At 38.8% G+C, this 18,515-nt stretch overlaps 1 protein-coding gene and 1 pseudogene across 1 annotated transcript; both read right to left on the bottom strand.

Moving 5' to 3' along the window:
* Positions 1 to 1,117: 1,117 nt before the first annotated feature.
* On the bottom strand, positions 1,118 to 13,674 carry LOC109003558 (ubiquitin carboxyl-terminal hydrolase 16-like). The gene is made up of 11 exons (XM_018981730.2): positions 13,089 to 13,674; positions 10,853 to 12,305; positions 10,665 to 10,753; positions 10,174 to 10,259; positions 9,886 to 10,048; positions 9,667 to 9,787; positions 3,761 to 3,918; positions 2,675 to 2,759; positions 2,372 to 2,584; positions 1,917 to 1,978; positions 1,118 to 1,813 (listed from the first exon to the last, which is right to left on the bottom strand). Exons 1-11 carry the CDS (start codon positions 13,394 to 13,396, stop codon positions 1,171 to 1,173), a joined length of 3,381 nt encoding a protein of 1,126 aa, XP_018837275.2. The 5' UTR covers positions 13,397 to 13,674; the 3' UTR covers positions 1,118 to 1,170.
* A 2,689-nt stretch (positions 13,675 to 16,363) lies between these two features.
* On the bottom strand, positions 16,364 to 17,266 carry LOC109003555 (annotated as a pseudogene).
* Positions 17,267 to 18,515: the final 1,249 nt, after the last annotated feature.

Raw genomic sequence — 18,515 nt, 5'->3', positions numbered from 1 at the left:
AAATCTACAGAAACCATGCTCAAGTGGGATGGTTAAGCAAAACACCAAATGTATGCTATTTATTATGCTTCATCGACTTTTCAAATTGATCAAGACTTTTAAATAAATACACCCATTTAAATATGATATGGTAATGGCTATTGGGACCAATGTTTTGAATACAGTACTATAGCGGTCAAAATTTACCATGTCCAGAGTTTATCGTACCAGAACAGTAACCAACACGAGAAGATGAGTGTTTCATATCGGATCAAATATAGGTCATTTTGGTACATTTCAATCAATACCGATTAGTTTTCGATGTACTGGCCAAAATTCATATTTTGGTCCAAGAAGTGAAAACCAGGGGCATAGTTATGGTATTTTTGTAATTAATGTAAAAATTTTGACTTTTTCATAATTTTTACTCCAATTATCACATCTGAAAACTATTTTCTTAATTTTTTTAATCTCTTTTTCTCGAGAATTGAAAATTAAATCCCTACTTCATTTTTCGTGACGAAGATAAGTGATTATTATTTTTTTAATAGTTAGATTGAAAACTTAGAAGTATTATTGAGTTTTATAAATATGTGTTTTAACTTTTTAAGACTTGCATTGATATTATTTTAAAATATAATTTATATATATATATAATTAATTTATCTACATATAAATTATCTCAAAACGGTATACCAAAACGATATTCAAAACTTTGATTGAGACCCGGAGAGAGCCGGCCAATGATCCAAGCTAAGTACTAGATCGAGCTATAGCTACAAATTGGGCAGGTGATCAACCCCTTTGGGATCCCAATTCATCGTGATTTTTCTATTTGAGAAATATTCTACCTATAAAAAAATTATATAAAAATAATTCTACAAATTGATATAATTTGATATAATTCGTCGGATTATAAAATTATTTTTATTATAAAATAGATTTAACAAATCAGATAAAACTATTTCGATTTATGAAATCATTTTGATATAATTTCTTTGTAAATGTAACAGTATTCTTTCAATTTTATCTATTCTGGATGGGTTTTTATTCTTATTATTTTCTCCCCACCAAGCGACTAAGTTCAATGGCTAGACGAGGCCAGGCCATCGAGCGACGAGAAAATATAGCATGCAGACCCTCTTAACTATTATTTACCACTCATTAACTATATGTATTATTACCAAATGTTTAATCTCTTCTTTCCCTCATTGATTTTTTAAAAGATATGCCAGAGTTTACATCGCGAGAGGGGTTAGATCCTAATCTCTCTGACTCAGTTTCCCTACAACTACTATTAGTCACTAACTTTCTACAATGTCGGGTTGTGTCAGAATGCAAAAACGGAACACTTCCCTCAGCTTGAGACCTACTTGTTCCGGTGAAACCCAAAGCATCCGGCTCCGAATAAGAATTGGGTGAATGCCTTGAGGGAGAGGGAGAGGGAGAGGAAGATGAAGTATTCGAATCAGGACTCCTTGATGGACTGTTCCAACTCTGTCCCGATTCGCCAAATATAAAGTCAGATAATTCATCGGTACTGGTAGAATCGCGGGTACTATCGGTGCCGCAGGAGCCTTCATCAGAGTTGCTGAGTAGGGAAGAACTATCACTCGATGAGTCCTCTTCTGGTATCCTTTGCAGCTGGAGAGACCTGGTGTTAAAAGATTCAAAGCTGGCAGAACTGTCCGGAGGAATTGAAACCTGAAAACTTTGGGCAGCATTTGATTTGGATATGGTATTCTTTCCGCTGATCCAGGAAGGGATGGCTTTATTTCTGGGGTCCCAAGATATTGTTTTGTTTCTAATGAAGCGTGGAGCCCTTGGTGAGCATCTATACGGCAGTTGAATTAGTCATTGGCCAATTCAATAAGACTACAATAATCTTAAATTTAAATAATAAAAAGAAGAAGAATTCAGGAACTGAAATCTATTACCTGGCATATAGAAGCATGTATGCCCCTTTTGTCAAGACCCCTTCAAGTTCCACGGGCGTTACCTACACAGTCAACATGATTGTTACAAAATTCAGGAATTTTTCACAAAATAGAATTAAATGTATATGTAGCATACAATATTGATAAAACAGAAGGCTAGAACATTATATATGCCAATCTTGCGCTTTTTTACCCAGATCTAGAACACCAAACAGATCCTTCATGAATCAGCAATCAGACACACTCAACCAAATGCAACAGTGTTTTCTAATAATTACAGATAAGAGAAACAGTAAAGGTGCCCTAAATATCAGTGAACCCAATTATTAAAATTCCCCAGGAAACCTTCTTATTTTGCTTCTGGAATCTATTTCTTTGTTCAAGATACCCTCTAATGCTGCAACATGTAAGAAACTTGCTAAAGAAATGAAGGTTAATGGAATTTGAGAACTTACAGTGCTGTCATCAATCTTGAACCACTTGTTTTGGACATTCTTAACATAGCACACATAATGACCAGAAAAGGATGCATTCATGACGTCTAAATGGACCACCACTCCATAAAGCCTATATATAGGTGACTTATCACTTGTCCCACTAATAAAGGGTGCCAAGTCCAGTATCTCCGGAAATTGAATTGGTTTATTGAGCTTCCCAAATTTACCTGACTGTAAAAGCATCATTATTAAATAAAACAATATGAATTTGCAATGCCATAAGCAATATGCCATCAATGATGGAAGTGCCCTAAGAATTACCTGGAATCGTTTCAATGCTATTGTAAGGATATTTGGAGCTTCTGTTATTGTCAGTTTCTTTTTGGCCCTCTCATAAGATTTGCATCTGATTAAAACAAAGATAGTAGATAACTCCTAAGTTTTTTTTTTTGATAGCTAAACGATTATAATATATTAATACGAATAAGCATATAGCCCAAGTATACAGGGTGTATACAAGAGAAAACACCTATTTAGGAAGAAAGATAACTACTAAAAGTGACCATCACTTATAAAGCCATTCTTTCCAAAGAAAATAGAGAATTTTGTAAAGGAGTACTAATTATGCCAAAGGATAGATCAATGAGCCATCGTCCAAGGGCAGGTAAGAAATAATACTGCTTCAAATAAGCTAATACGAGAGGCTACAAATTGTGCAATTTTATAATTGGGAAATGAATTTCATAGACCAGCACACCTGCACCCCTTCCAACTACCTTTTCCTACAATAACAATTATATGGAAAAAATAGGTTGAATATTTTAATATATTAAAAGCAATAAAACAAAACTTCATAGTTCTATAGAAGCAAAGGTATAAGCATAGCCCACGATAGGGCTTTCCCAACCCATCTACATAGAACCTGATCCCTGGAATGCACTTAATCATCCAGGAATAATCAATGACACTATTCGATTTATGTCCACTTCTATATAGATGTTTTGCATGTGGTTGAACAGATCCATCTGGGACAGACAGCTATAGAGGTATTAGTTATGACTCTACGGATTGACCTTGTGGTAATGAAGTTGTATTATCATCGGGAAAATTTATTTCATAGCAAACAGCTGAGATGGCACAATTTAATAGAAGGTTTACACTAAATTACTTAATGGGTAGAACCTGAATTCTAAGCACACTTCAACTGAACTTGGTTTCGCAAAAATTCATAGCCATGAGATAAAGAAACAGAATACAATAAGTTAATATCTAACATCCACTGAAGTGCAAAAGCCACAAGGTTAACAAATAAAATGATTTAACTGTGTTTCAGAATAAGAATTATCTGAAAATCATAAAGCAAAAATAAGATAGCAAGAGAATCATAAAACTGTAATGCAAACCAACCTGCTACATCGATACTTGTTTTCACCGTCCAAAATCTCAGTATCTGTAAATTGATGGAGGGCCTCTTCCAAGGTTTCTATATCCCCTTCAATCCCCACGGTAAGATCCATCATCCTTTCCTGCCGCTCAGACTTGCCTTGGCACTTGGTGCATTTTATCTACAGGCAACAGTATCACATTTATCCACATTACTGATATTTCGGAGGAAAAAGCTTATCACAGCATGCCAGTAGGATCGGATTTTGAACACTTCTAAATATATATATATATATAGTTTTATAAGTAAACAAATTTTATTGATCAAAGAATCGGCAAAGCCATATACATAGGTCAAAACAGAAAAAATGTCTTAAGCTACGTAGGCACATTATAGACAAGAAAATCATGTAGGTCCATGCCATTGAAATCAACAGCAATGGCCCAAGTACAAAGTGTTCTAAAGAAAAAAAATTTCAGCTCCTCCTACGATCTCTCCTTGTCTTCAAAAGTCCTATCATTCCGTTCCTGCCATATACACCACGTAATGCATATAGGGATCATCTTCCATACGGCTTTAATCTGTTGCATGCCTCTTAGATTGGTCCAGCTGGCCAACAATGCCACCACTGTCTCAGGCATAACCCAAAACAAGTCTAATCTACTGAACAACTCATTCCATAATGTCCTATCATTCCGTTCCTCTACACATGCAACACCAATTTATAATGATTACCCTTCGTTTCCTCTAGTTGACGATTGTGAGAATCTTCCCCAACGAAGTTGTCCATACAAAAAACGTTGCTTTGGGAGGCGCCTTATCTCTCCAAAGCCTTCTCCATGAAAACTGAGTTTGGGGTTCTTGTGTGAGAGCCTTGTAAAAAGAGCGAACCCAGAATACCCCTTTACCATCTGGTATCCACCACACTAAATCTTCCTGCTGAGTGCTTGGTAATATAGAGTACAGAAGGCTGTAAAAATCTACAAGGCTGTTCATTTCCATAACTTCCTGTTCATTTCTGCTAAATCTGCTAAATCTTCCTGTTCATTTCTGCCGCTCTACTAAAGGTGATGTTCCAACGGATCTGCTCCCCGGATATCTCCATAACTTCCGCCACTGATATATCTTTAGCACTAGCGATATTGAACAGTGAGGGAAATATCTCTTGTAGAGTACTATTACCACACCATATATCTCTCCAGGATTTAATCCTAGAGCCCTCTCCCAGAAGAAGTCTAGTATGTCTACTCAAGGCCTCCCAACCTCTTCTAATGTGTTTCCACAAACCCACTATATACGCCCCCTTACTTCGTTAGTACCTCCTCCCCCCCCTCCCTCCCTTTTCCCCCCATAAATATTCATATTTGCTCTCAATCACCAGTTTCCACAGAGCTTCTGGTTCCTTATGATATCTCCACAACCACTTGCCAAGTAAAGCCCGATTAAAGCTCCTCATACTTCTAATGCCTAAACCACCATTAGAAATAGGGTGGCAGCGGCATATTGTCTCCCACTTGAGTAGGTGAAACTTGAACTCCTCCCCCACTCCACTCCACAAGAAATCATGTTGGAGTTTCTCAATTCGAAACGCCACACTTGTAGGTAAAGGAAACAAGGATAAAAAATATGTTGGTAAGTTAGATAGAGTACTTTTTATCAAAATCATCCTACCATTTTTTGACAAATACATCATTTTCCATCCCGCCAGCCTTCGTTCTACTTTCTCAACCACTGTGTCCCATATAGAGGACGCTCTCAAAGGAGCCCCCAACGGAAGGCCCACATAAGTCATGGGGAGTGAGGCTATCTTGCACCCTAATGTGTTGGCTAGCTGTCGTAGGTTAAGAAAACCTCCAATGGGCACCATCTCTGATTTATCGAAGTTCACATTCAAACCGAATACTACTTCAAAACATAGGAGCAAAGCCTTCAGTGCTCGAATATGATTTTGATCCGCCTCACAAAAGATAAGAGTATTATCTGCAAACAACAAATAGGATATGTTAAAAGTTCCCCTCTAAGGGGATCCGACCGAAAAACCATCCACGAAACCATTATTAGCTAATGCCAAAGTCATCCTACTAAGCGCCTCCATCACAATAACAAACAGCAAAGGCGACAATGGATCTCCTTGTCTTAGGCCTCGTGTGCTATGAAAAAAATCAGCTGGACTGCCATTTATCAACACTGAGAATTTCGCCGTAGATATGCACCAACAGATCCAAGTCTGCCACCTCTCTCCAAAGCCACACCTCCCAAGAAGGTAGAGAAGGAACTCTCAGTTAATATGATCATATGCCTTCTCCATATCTAGCTTGCAGATGATCCTTGTTTTGCCAGCCTTTAACCTATTATCCAGACATTCATTGGCAATAAGAACTTCATCAAGAATCTGTCTCCCTTTTACAAAAGCATTTTGAGGTTTTGTAATGATCTTCCCCAACACCTCACTTAGACGATTCACCAGCACTTTGGAAATTATTTTATAAACACCATTCACTAAGCTTATGGGCCGAAACTCCTCAACCTCCATGGCCCCCACCTTTTTTGGTATCAATGCAAGAAAAGTGGTGTTAAGGCTTTCTAGAATTTTCCCACCAAGAAAAGCTCCTGGAACACCCGCATGAAATCTTCTTTTAACACTTCCCAACAAGTTTGAAAGAAACCCATAGAGAAACCATCAGACTCCGGTGCCTTGTCTTTAACCATTTTCCTCACTATATCATAGACCTCCGCCTCCTCAAAGGCCTTCTCCATCCGAGATACATCATTCACCTCAATGACGTCAAAAGCAAGGCCATCAAGTGTAGGTTGCCATCCCTCTTGCTCAGTTAAGAGCTGTTCAAAGAAGCCTACTACATGTTCTTCAATAACCTGCTCTTCCTTGCATTCAACACCATCAATTTTCAGTAACTCAATGTTGTTTCTTCGATGGGAGTTTGCAATTCTATGAAAATATTTGGTACTTCGATCTCCTTCCCTCAACCACAAGGCTCTCGATTTTTGACGCCATGACGTCTATTCTAGTAAGATAATTCTTTCAAGTTCCGCAGCCAACATTATCATTTGTGCTAGCTCGTCCTGTGTAAGAGGCCACATCTCTTGTAATCTCTCAAGCTCCTGGATTTCCATCACCTTGCTTTTCTTGCGCTCCTTATATCTCCAAAAATTAGTATATTCCAAAGCTTCAGATCTTTTTTTAGCGCCTTCAATTTACCCGCTAGGATGAAGCTAGGGGTACCCTGAAACTGATACAAGGACCACCATTGTCTCACCCTCTCTACAAAACCTTCTGACTTCAGCCACATGTTTTCAAATTTGAAATACCTTCGCTTTCTTCGGATACCACCACAATCAAGCATGATAGGCCAATGATCCGAGCAAAGACGAGGCATTCATTTTTGCCATACATCCGGAAAATGACTTCCCATTCTGGTGATATTAAGAAACGATCCAAACGAGACCAAGACTGATTGTTTGACCACATGGCTGAACCCCCTGCAAGAGGTAAATCCACCAAATTCAAATCAAATATGCATTCCAAGAACTCAGTCATTGCTGGCCTTACTCTTCGATTCCCCTAACACTCGCTTGGAAATCTTATAACGTTAAAGTCTCCCCTAATACACCAAGGAAGATCCCACCAGCTGCATACTCCCAACTATTTCTTCCCACAATGCTCTTCTATTATTATCCAAGTTTGGACCATTGACACCTGCAAAAGCCCACAAAAAATCATCTGATACACTCTTGAAGGAACATGCCACAGAGTATGACCCTACAAAATCCTCTATTTTCTCCGCCACCCGTCTATCCCACATCAACAACATACCTCTCGAGGCCCCAATAGAAGCCATATACACCCAATCCATGTGAAAACAACTCCATAAACTTCGCACAATTTTCCCATCAATCATTTTCATCTTCGTCTATTGTAAACAAACAATGTCTGCCTTCCACTCACGAAGCAGATTTCTTACTTAAAAACGTTTATTAGCCTCATTGAGTCCACGAACATTCCACGATACCATCTTGGGTTTCATTTAGAGAAAGCCAACCCCTTCCCTTTTGACCTACCCCTGCTGGAGCTACCCTTGGAATTCATAGACCAAGTCAATCTGTTTAGCTCACGCTATTTTTTTGATCCAGCTTTTCTATGACTTTGATGCCCCACTTCAATGGGTGTAAGCAAAGCCATAAATTGATCTTCATATCCCTCACACTTCAGTCCCACAACTTTTTGTAGTTCTTTTACCATTTGAAATACCCAATCTGAAACATTATAATGCACTGGCATCATGAAGCTCAGCAGGACTGGATCACCTCCACCAAAAGTCTCTTCCACCACTGAAATCTGTCCAGAAATACTCCCAGAAAGTTCAATGTAAGAAAAGTAAGCTTGCTCTTCATCTGAGCCGCCTCCCATCCTCTTCAACTGTTTCATCCATCTCAGATTCATTAGAAAAGTGTGCAGGTGGGTTCACGTACGTGGGGCTTTCACCCACTAAGCTTATCAGCAAACTCTGCCCCTCCGCAAGTGTCGCGGATGCAGATTTGAACTTGTCGATCATGCTATGTCCATTCAACACCTTCTGGCCTTCATCGGAGGCCACCACCATCGTCTTTGGCATATTCTGGGTCGCCATCGTCACCTTCAGACCACCACCACCATCTCCGGATTGTTTCTGGGAAACCAAAACAGGTTCGTCGGGCTTTTTCTGCAAAACCAGTCGCTGCTGGCCGTCATCGGAGACCCCCCACCGATGTCGCCGGCACCTTCTGAGTCGCCGGCACATTCTGTGTCACCGGTGGCTGCACCCCCCACCAACGGCGTAATGGCTGGTGCGCAGGCTGCACTCTTGCCGCTGGGAAGGTTTCTCGGGCTGGCCTTCCTGCAATACATTTTGGGCTGGGGCCCATAGTGAGGCCAACCCTTGATCTCGAAGGCCTGGAAGCCTTTGAAGGCCCAGTCCAGCCCAAAGGCTTAAGCCTCTTTCTGTGGGGGCCCAGCCCATGGTGAGGCCCAGTTCTTTCCACAAACGTCAGTCCCTTTCCCTTATCCTCTCCCCCTTCTTTTCCTTTTTAGTCCCAACATTCCTTAACACCATCCATTATTTGTTGCAGGTGCCTCAATTGCCTTTGCATGTCCATCAGAGCACGCCACACATCTCCTACACTTTTGCCGTCAGCCTCCCTGCCATAGCCTGCATTACGTACAAACGGAGGGGCTCGATGCAGCTTTCGGTCCTTCGGCCTCACACCACCATCTCCACCTCCTTGTACCAAGGGCGGCGCCACCTGCACCAGAGCATCCTTGTATGACCGAGAGCCACCATGGAAACCACCCATGTTTCTCTTCCAGTTCATAGTCCACCAGAGCCTCCCTCAGTCTCCTCCATCCCCTCCCTCCTTCACCCTCAGGAATCAACAAAAAACTCCTTCCTCCCTCACCATATGCTACTACCATCATATATCGTCCTCTACTATTCGAGCACTTCTGTGCTGCTAAACTTTGGTAGCCTTCCCTAATTGCCGAATAAAACTTCTGCTTTTCCCCATTCAAGCATTCCTCCAATGCACCTCCAAGCCATTGCACTATCCTTGGTTCCAACAATAAAGAACTCTCCCCTTTCCATCATTTCTCTGTGATACATAACAAAGCAGCCTGTTGCACAAGACTGAAGAGTTTTGACTCTTATCACAATCTCTCTTTTGAATCCCATCACAAAAATTAATGTATCATCACGAAGCACACAATTTATTTATTATTATTATTATTTTTTTGTGAAAGTGTACAGAGAGAAAAGGTTTAGGAGAGAGAATACACGTCCTTCTTTAAGATAGATCTGGCCAACAAAGATACAATTCTCACGCAAGATGGATAAAGTGCAATGGTTGGACATATATCATCATAAAGACCACCAAATACCTTTGAACGGAGGTAACCGCCAAATGTGAGGCCTATTAGAGTGGTTTCTTCTTCCAAGGGGCCTGATGCATCTAGCCCAGCTTCCTTAAGGCAAACAGATTGCATTGTATCAATAGCATACCTGTTATTTAAAATCTTCAGTTAATTTTAAAAGTGATCCATAAAAAACATGGCAAAGGCATAAAATCATTTACTTTGGCCAGAAATTTAAAAGCACACCTCAAAAACTCATGGGCGTCCTCCTCCCTCCCATTACCAAGCTGATTGCCAATATTTTGAAGTTTCCCAAGTATCCCAATAGGAGAGAGTGGAGAATTCCCCTCCCTTGCTTTCAATATTAAACTTTCAAACTCACAGGTGAAACACCCTTCTTTCTTTACGCCTGACATAGAAAATAAGAAATGAATAATAAATAGATTTGGATCCTATACAAATGTCGCGTTTGATTTTTACACAAATAGTCACCACTTGATGAATTCATAATGGAGCCTGTCACCATAAACATACATGATTTCGAATGAAGCCCTTGAAGAAAATAAGCAGTCAAAGGAGGTGTAAATGCCAAGCACTGGAGCACAGCATTAGCATAACAGCTGCAAGGGGAAAATAGGATATAGCAGTATGAGAGCATTCCTTTAGAAAGTGGATACCGACACAATGAAAAGGCAGAAAAGAAAACAAAATCTGAAAATTTTAGTCCATCTTGACATACAGAAATGGAGAAAGAAGCTACCTCTTCTACACATAACAGTAGGATCTCACAACACAAGATGGAGCTATACTATGCATAGACAGAACATATTTACCAAGACAAAAGCAAACCATCTAGCAAGTTGAGACTCATGCGACAGCTTACTAGCAAGACAGACACTAGGAGATAGACATTTTCTGACACTAGCAAATAGTAGGGCATCTGTGTGCATGCAAAAATATTTGTGGATAGAGCCAGAGCAAATTTCAAGTACAAGCTTCCCATAAACAGCTACCACTTACATTACCTGTTCCCACAATTTATAAGACCACAAGGACGAAATTCTATTGAATTCCAATTATAGAGCTTGACAAACAATTCGTATGGAAAATTCCCCTGCAAAAAACAAGACACAAAGTCAACCAAAAAAAAAAAAATTCTAATGCATTCAAAAATTAAAATTTATAGATACAAACACAACAATTGAAGTAAAACCTTGTCCGTGTATCTTGCAGAAACCTCACATCCATCGCCTACCGTGCAGTGTCTTGATAAATTAGATCCTCTGAACTGGTCAGCAAACTCCTGTACAGATGTTTTCAAGCCACTCCTAACGTGAGAGGATATAGCAGCACTAGCCTGAACACCATCAACCTTTCCCGATTTATCCACAGGAACTGAATGTCCCTGAGCACTAGAGGCTACACGAACATCAAAAGCACTGGATGATAAACATCTGACTCCTCTGGACTTCAAAAGATGTGAAGTACTTTCAGGGTCATCAGTGTCATGCTTCAACCTTTCAGAGCTCGAGGATGGCAAGTTAATGACATTTGAAGCATCTGAACTTATTGAATCTCGAAGAGCATTTGAAGATAGATGAACATATGAAGAGGAAGAGGACATAGATTCGACTTTAATGCACTTCAACGAATGTGAATCACAGCTAGCATCATTATCCATATGGCTAGACCCTTCATTCAGGGATGCAGAGTTTTTGTTTGGAACATCAGCACAAATATTTTCTGACAATGCTGCCCCATGAACAGACTTAATGATACGCAAAGCACAGGGAAAAGCATCATCTGATACAATGCCTTTTACCTTAGCATCTTGTGCAGGCAAAGGTGTTGTTTCAGACAAGCTGAATGAAAAACTTAAGACAGACCCAGAGTCAGATAATTTGCTGTCACCAACTCCATGAGAATTTGACAAAACATAATTATCAGAGGTATCAATTTTGGACCCAATGGAGTCGAGAGTTGTCCCCCAAAAACCAGCCGACACCGTACGGGGTTCAGCAATTGAATCCTTGAGCATGCAACTACTTCCCAAACCCGAAGAACTAGTTGAGGCACAACCACTTTCTCCATCTCTACGATTGGGTTTGGTCTGATTTAATTTATTAGCTTTGGTAAGGCTATCTACAGAATAGACTAAACTAGCAAACTTTGGCAACAATGCCTGGCTTTGATTTATGTGCTTAACACTAGAAATGGTCTCATGAATGTCGAGGGGATTATTAACAGACAGATGTACATCTGATCCCTGGGACTCATTTGAGTCTGTGCTCTCACCCTCGGAAACATCATCAGATACTTTGCCACTGGTAGTGGAAGTAGAAAATCCTGAAAATGACATACTTGATGTTTCAGAATCAGAACTAGTTCCTTTACTATCTTGCAGGAACTCAGATTTCTTATCATCAATCTTCTCAGATGGAGAATCAGGAGACAAGCCATGACTGGAATAAACAGGTTCCCCAGGAAATCTTTCGCTTGGATTTGCACAAAACCTACCTTCAGTCTCAAAACTGCTACCACTAGTTTTATGGTCATCTTGAACTGTCACCTTGCTTCCCACATCAATAATCTGCTGAGTGGTACCAGGAGGATAACATCCCTCCTTGTGACCTTGTCTCCAATGGATTATCTGGCATTTGCCGGAGCTACAAAATTCAAATTCTTATGTCACTAACTCGAAGTATACCAGTTTAACTTTTTTTTTTTTCATAAGTAAGAAGTTTTATTGATCCATGTAAATAGGCAATGCCCAAGTACACAGGAAGTATACAAGAAACCAGTTTAACATATTTTGAGTGCATAAACAGAAAATGGCAAGCAATTAAAACTTTACTTGACCAAAACGAGGTGATCTACACTTTTTTTTATAACTAAGTCAACACATGATACATGGTGGGGGAAACGATAGCTCTCTACGATGTTGTCACAAAGAACACATAGTGCAATTAGAATGTACTGGATGTTCTTTTCTCCACCAGCACGATACCATCTATTTAAAAAAAGGTGCCAACCTTCACTTTATATAGAAGGATATACTCATTGGAGTTCAAGGTACCGAACTCTTCCAGTCACAAAGAGTACATTCCATACGTTGTCAAAATTTTGAAACCGGCAGCCATAATATTAAGCAGTGATTGCAATGAGCACGTGTTGCTCTGTCACAGCCTCATGGAGCTCATAGAAGATCACCTCCCTGTTCTTCCTAACATGTGCCACTCATAGTCCAAATGCGGGTTCGGGGCCAGTACGCAACTCCATAAGATAACCAACAATTGCTCTTAAAGTTTTAGAACATACAGTAACATGATAATGTGTAAGATAATTATACCAATTCTGAAGAATTATCCCCAAATTGAACAATTATACCGATTCTGAAACCAAACTACCAAACCAATCAAAAAGATCATCGAAGAGAAATAAACTCGTACCAGTATCGGACGACCTTGCATCGGGCACAACGGGTAGTGGTAGGGGAATAACACACGGCGCACTGATGATAACTCGTCGAAATCGGAACCTCACATGCGGCAAGGGCACCTACACCGTACCCGGACGACACCTCGAGCTCGGCTCTTGCGGCCTCTTCGGCGGCCAGTACTAACAACCGCTTGATCTCCTCCTTTCTCGCCACGGCGAGCCGCCATTTTCGCCGAATTACGAACCCGATCACCGGAGCAAGCACGCACGCAACAAGCACCAGGCTCGGAAACCCTAACAAAAAGCCGGTATCACGCATTTATCCCGCACCCAAAACGCATCCAGAAAAACCAAATCAAAGAAACCCCAAAACCGCCACCGCACATATAGATTCGCCGGTCACGGCTGTGTTGTGGCCTACGGCGCCGGAGGTTAAGCATGCAGGATATCAACCTATCGGAGCCGAAAGACGGTGGGGATTTCGAAAACTAAAACGTACAGGCAAGAGAGAGAATGTCAGTGTCAAATTCTTGGACAAGGAAATTTCAGACGAGGGAAGTGAGAGTGAGAGTGAGGAGAAAGGGGTTAATTCGGAAATCGGACATGGGAAAAAAGATAAGAGAATTTTGATCGACATGAATAATTAAAATTAAATAAAATATTATTTTTTAATATGATTATTATTTTAAAATTAAAAAAATAAATTATTTATTATATTTTATTTAAAAATTTAAAAAAAATAAAATAAAACATTTGTCTGATCTACAAAATAAGCTGAACTAATTATTTAATAATATTATTAATTTTTATTTTATTAAAACACTTCTATTGTAATTTTAATGATCGGGGAAAGGAATATGTATTGTTTTCATGCTCTGGAGAGGCGTGAATCACTGAATTCTTCGGTCATCAAATATTCGGTCCAACTTGGCGACGGACCCAGTTCAAACCGGGAGCTAAACCGGCTCCATGGATTGATTCCATTCCTCGTCCTTAGAAGACTGCTTGCCTGATGTGATTGATTGTGGGGACGTCTATATGGAATCGGACGGTCTGTACGTACTTGATTAGGTGGGAGATAACAAGTCTAATAAGATGATTAATGTCAGATAGTAGATACAATTATAATTTCTACAAGTGTTACGTATTTTTTTAAACAAAAATTAAATTTATTATTAAAAAATTAAATTTATTATTTTTTAAAAAAAATACACGACCTTTACACACTCTAATATATCATTTCATTAATTAGGATAGCTCATTGTCATTTTCTTTTTTATCTTTTTTTTTTTTTACTTTAATAAATAAGAAAAAAAACTTTTTAGGATACTCATAAAATAAAAATAAAAATAAAAATAAAATGTCTTCTTATATAAATAGATGCTTGAAAAAAAATAAAAGAGTTATTTAGTTTGTAGTGGTGGGGTAATGATGTTGTTGGAGAAATTTATGTCAAAAAAATGAGTAGGATTGGACTAAAGCATCATTAGCTAATGAGAAAGCACGAGGAGGCTTTTGTTGATCGTGTGAGGGTGGGTCAAGGTCGGTGGCTGCATAATTTATTTTTTCTCTGCATTTTGTCAATTCGTAGGTGTTTGGTTTTAATTTACATAGCTGTTTGCGTGTGCGACCTTCGTGACCACTTTTGACCATAATGCTCGTTTCTTTTTCTTTACTATTTGTTCATTTCTTTCCCTCTAATTTACGTCCAAATTCATAAATACGCCGAGGCTGAATTTGAGAAATCTTATTTGCAGCATTTTTAACATTTTAATTACAATATCTATGATCAAGCGTGACGGGTAATTAAATTAATATCTTTTTTTTTTTTTTTTATATTTTAGAGGTTTATATGTATTTTTTTGTTGCCGATAAAGCCTCCGTTTGAATAATGAGATAGTTTTAAATAAAAGTTGAAAGTTGAATAAAATATTATTATTATTTTAGGATTAGAAAAAGTTGAATTATTTATTATATTTTATGTTAGAATTTAAAAAAATTATAATAATGAGATGAGATGAAACCGTTTGTATATCTAAAAGAGATCGAAGTGTTTATAAGACTTGATGTTGTTGATGGAGAATGTCTAGTATGATCATATCAATTTCGTGACTTTTTCATACCTGTCTACGACTAACGATGTAGGCTAGTTTATTTTTATTTTTTTTATATTGTAATGTTACTCATCATTATTTGAATTATCTCTCATTTTATTATATAATATTTAATTATTATAAAATTATTTATTATATTTTATTTATGACGTAATTCAACAGATAAACTCGGTCCAACCCAACACACAGCACAACTGGAGCCGAGGCCCGAGACTGTACAGACAGATTCCCTAGGAATAATTTGCAAACGACGGCCCAAGCCCTTGATTTATACGAAGTTTGATAATGCAAGTTTAAGCTCTGCTCTTTTACTGGTGTCATAAGGTGGACACTGACAGTCCAAGGGTTTCATATGTAGATTAAAGATTTCATAGATTGTGTATCCTTATGATGGAAGGAGAGGTTCATCATTGACTTTTAAATAAGTGATTAAGGTGTGACCATAAAGTATTTATTAAGTATTTAGAGTGTGTTTAGATGTTGAACTGAGTTGAATTAAGTTGAGTTGAGATTATAAAATATCGTTATAATATTATTTTTAAATATTATTATTATTTTGAGATTTGAAAAAATTGAATTGTTTATTATATTTTATGTTAAAATTTGAAAAAGTTATAATGATGAATTGAGATGAGTTGAGTTTGGTTTAGTTTCCAAACGTTAATGTTATTCAAAAAACTCTAATGAATTTCGCTAATAAATATCAATACTTAATTTATTTATTCACGTTCCTTCCATCCACTCTATTCAAATTCGGATAAAGATATGAAATTGATCATCTTCTTCCTCCCAAACATTCATCATGTATATCATCCTGTGTATGGTAATTCATTCACGAGCATATTCAAGACACATGCATGCATGCACAACAACAATACATAACCATATATATATATATATAGGATTAACAACCATGCACTTCATAGCAATTAAACGTAATTAAGAACATTGGAAAACTTCCTGATCATGACTACTCCCCTCAACAATGAATAAGAACTAAGCTAGGGATCGAACTAAGAAATTGAAGGAAATTAAGAAGAATCCAACCAAATTTCCAGCGACAACGTATATATGCATATCTGTAACATTTAGTACTACAGTGCAAAACACGTGATCAATTAATTCTCATAAGATGTTTGTTCTCTTGATCCTTGTCGATCGTCAACCCCACACTAGTGCACTGCAACACTTTCATCCCTTAGTCGTCCGTACAATGCAAAGCACTCCCCATAAGCACTTTGGCTCCTTTAATTGTTATTATTCCCTATCTTGCCTTCATGGACTTCGTTCCCCTACGGTTTGCATTCGAAGAAAAAGCTCGTCCACTAATTTTATCACCTTGCTCTTAACCATCTCCTCCACCACCTCTGCCTTTGCCTTCATCACCACGTACTCTTCTTCCATCACATTCTCTTCAACCACCCCGACATCCCGATTCGTGTTACCTCCTTCCCTGAAGACTCCTCTGTCACTGTCTCTGTCTTGTACATCTCAAAGTCTTTTATTCCTAGTCGAGCAATGCCTTTCAAACCAGTTGGTTTCGCTGCCGCCTTCCTTCTCCAGTAAGATCTATGAACACACGTCGTGGGTAGCCCTCCAGGCTATCGCCCATTAAATCGGGAAGGTATCGGGTTCGTTTTAAATAGTGGCTTGATTTGCCTGAAGCCACTCGTGGTGGCTCAAGGAGCACGTCTTTGAGGTTCTTGAGTGTTGCCTTCTTGGCAATAGCAAGATTGGTTTTCTTCATGACGATGATAGTCGAGTCCAACTACTTGAGGTAGACGATTTTATAGTTGGATGATCTTGAGAATGGAACTGATGGATTTTCGCCGAGTTCAATGGTGACAATGTCGTCAATCTTGAGATCTAGTCTGGTCAATGAAATCTGCGGCGGTAGGGAAGTTAGATACCCAGACGAAGTCAAACATTTTGCTCAGAATTGAGTTATGTTGCTTCAAATCCGTGACAAAGATGAGGTCCATTTCATTTCCCTTAAAATTTAAAGCGAGCTGTATATGGTTTCCTCCGCCCCATTGCTTAGGAAAACAACTTTCTCTCCCACTTTCAGGAGGCATTCGTTCGTCAAATCACAGAAGATCAATGGAAAAACTTCGGGATTGACCAGATCATTGACAACTTTAGCATCCAAAATAATGGCTGGCGAAGAGGTTGAGAATCCTCTAATGGTGGATCCTATCAATGGGAAAGAAACAACGAGCAATGCCAAAAGCATGGAGCAGACGAGAAGCTTCAAAACCTTGTAGGAGTCGAGATACCTGATTATCAAATATGGAGCGTCAAAATGGTACAATCTGTTAGAGTCACCTTAGCAAGCCATTATAATCACGCTCCAACTCAACAAAGATGCTTCTGAAAAACAATGAGCTGTAATTCTGTTTTACATAGACTGAACAAATTAGTTAGGGATTCTTATTCTTTTATTCCTTTATACTTACTATAAATAGGCAATGCAGTACACTGTAAAGTAAATGAAAAAGTGCAAGCAACGCACTTTCTTGAAACCAACTTATTCTCTGCATTTCATTACTCTACTTCTCTGCAAATGACCAAAGTTACCAAAACCAACATGGTATCAAGAGCCAGGTTAAATCCCATCGTCTTTCTCTATTTTTTTTCTTCTCTTATGCTTTTCAATGACTACTGAAAATACCACCAAAATCAACTGCAACCCAAAAGACCCTTATAGTCCTTACTTTCTTAACCACAATGATGGTCCAACAACGCTACTCACCAATCACCCCCTTACTGCTGAAAACTACCACTCCTGGGCACGCACTGTGCGTCGTTCACTAAAAATCAAGAAGAAACTAGGGTTCATTGATGGTACTTTTCTTAAACCTTCTTCCACGGATGCCTTGTTAGAACCATGGCTTGAATGGAATGACATGGTTATAACTTGACTCCAAAATGCGATGTCCCTTGAAAGTAAAAACAGTGTCGTTTATGTTGACACTGCCCATGATTTGTGGCTTGAACTCGAGCAACGTTTTGCCCAAAATAATGGGAACGTATCTATGAATTAAAACAATCCATTCACAATCTCACCCAAGGTAATGATTCTGTCAGTCTTTACTTCTCCAAATTGAAGGTCTGTTTGATGAACTTCTTAATTTTGAGTCTATTCCATCATGCTCATGTGGTGCCCTGAAACTTGTTCTTGAGAATCAACAACGTGATTGGATGATGAAATTTCTCATGGGACTCCATGACTCATTCGGCAACATCAAAGCTTAGATTATTCTTCTCAAACCCACTCCATCCTTGAGTGAAGTTTATGCTCTCGTCCAACAAGAAGAGAAACGT

Source organism: Juglans regia, chromosome 8 (assembly GCF_001411555.2).
Source record: "Juglans regia cultivar Chandler chromosome 8, Walnut 2.0, whole genome shotgun sequence".
NCBI lineage: Eukaryota > Viridiplantae > Streptophyta > Magnoliopsida > Fagales > Juglandaceae > Juglans > Juglans regia.
The sequence above is the reverse complement of the archived record's forward strand: the minus strand, read 5'-3'. Positions and strand labels throughout refer to the sequence as shown.

Coding starts and splice junctions, on each gene's coding strand:
- LOC109003558 (XM_018981730.2), bottom strand. CDS start 13,396: ATGCGTGATACCGGCTTTTTGTTAGGGTTTCCGAGCCTGGTGCTTGTT. Junction 10,754..10,852: donor CTGCAAGATACACGGACAAG/GTTTTACTTCAA, acceptor TGTTTTTTGCAG/GGGAATTTTCCATACGAATT. Junction 2,585..2,674: donor TAGCATTGAAACGATTCCAG/GTAATTCTTAGG, acceptor ATGCTTTTACAG/TCAGGTAAATTTGGGAAGCT.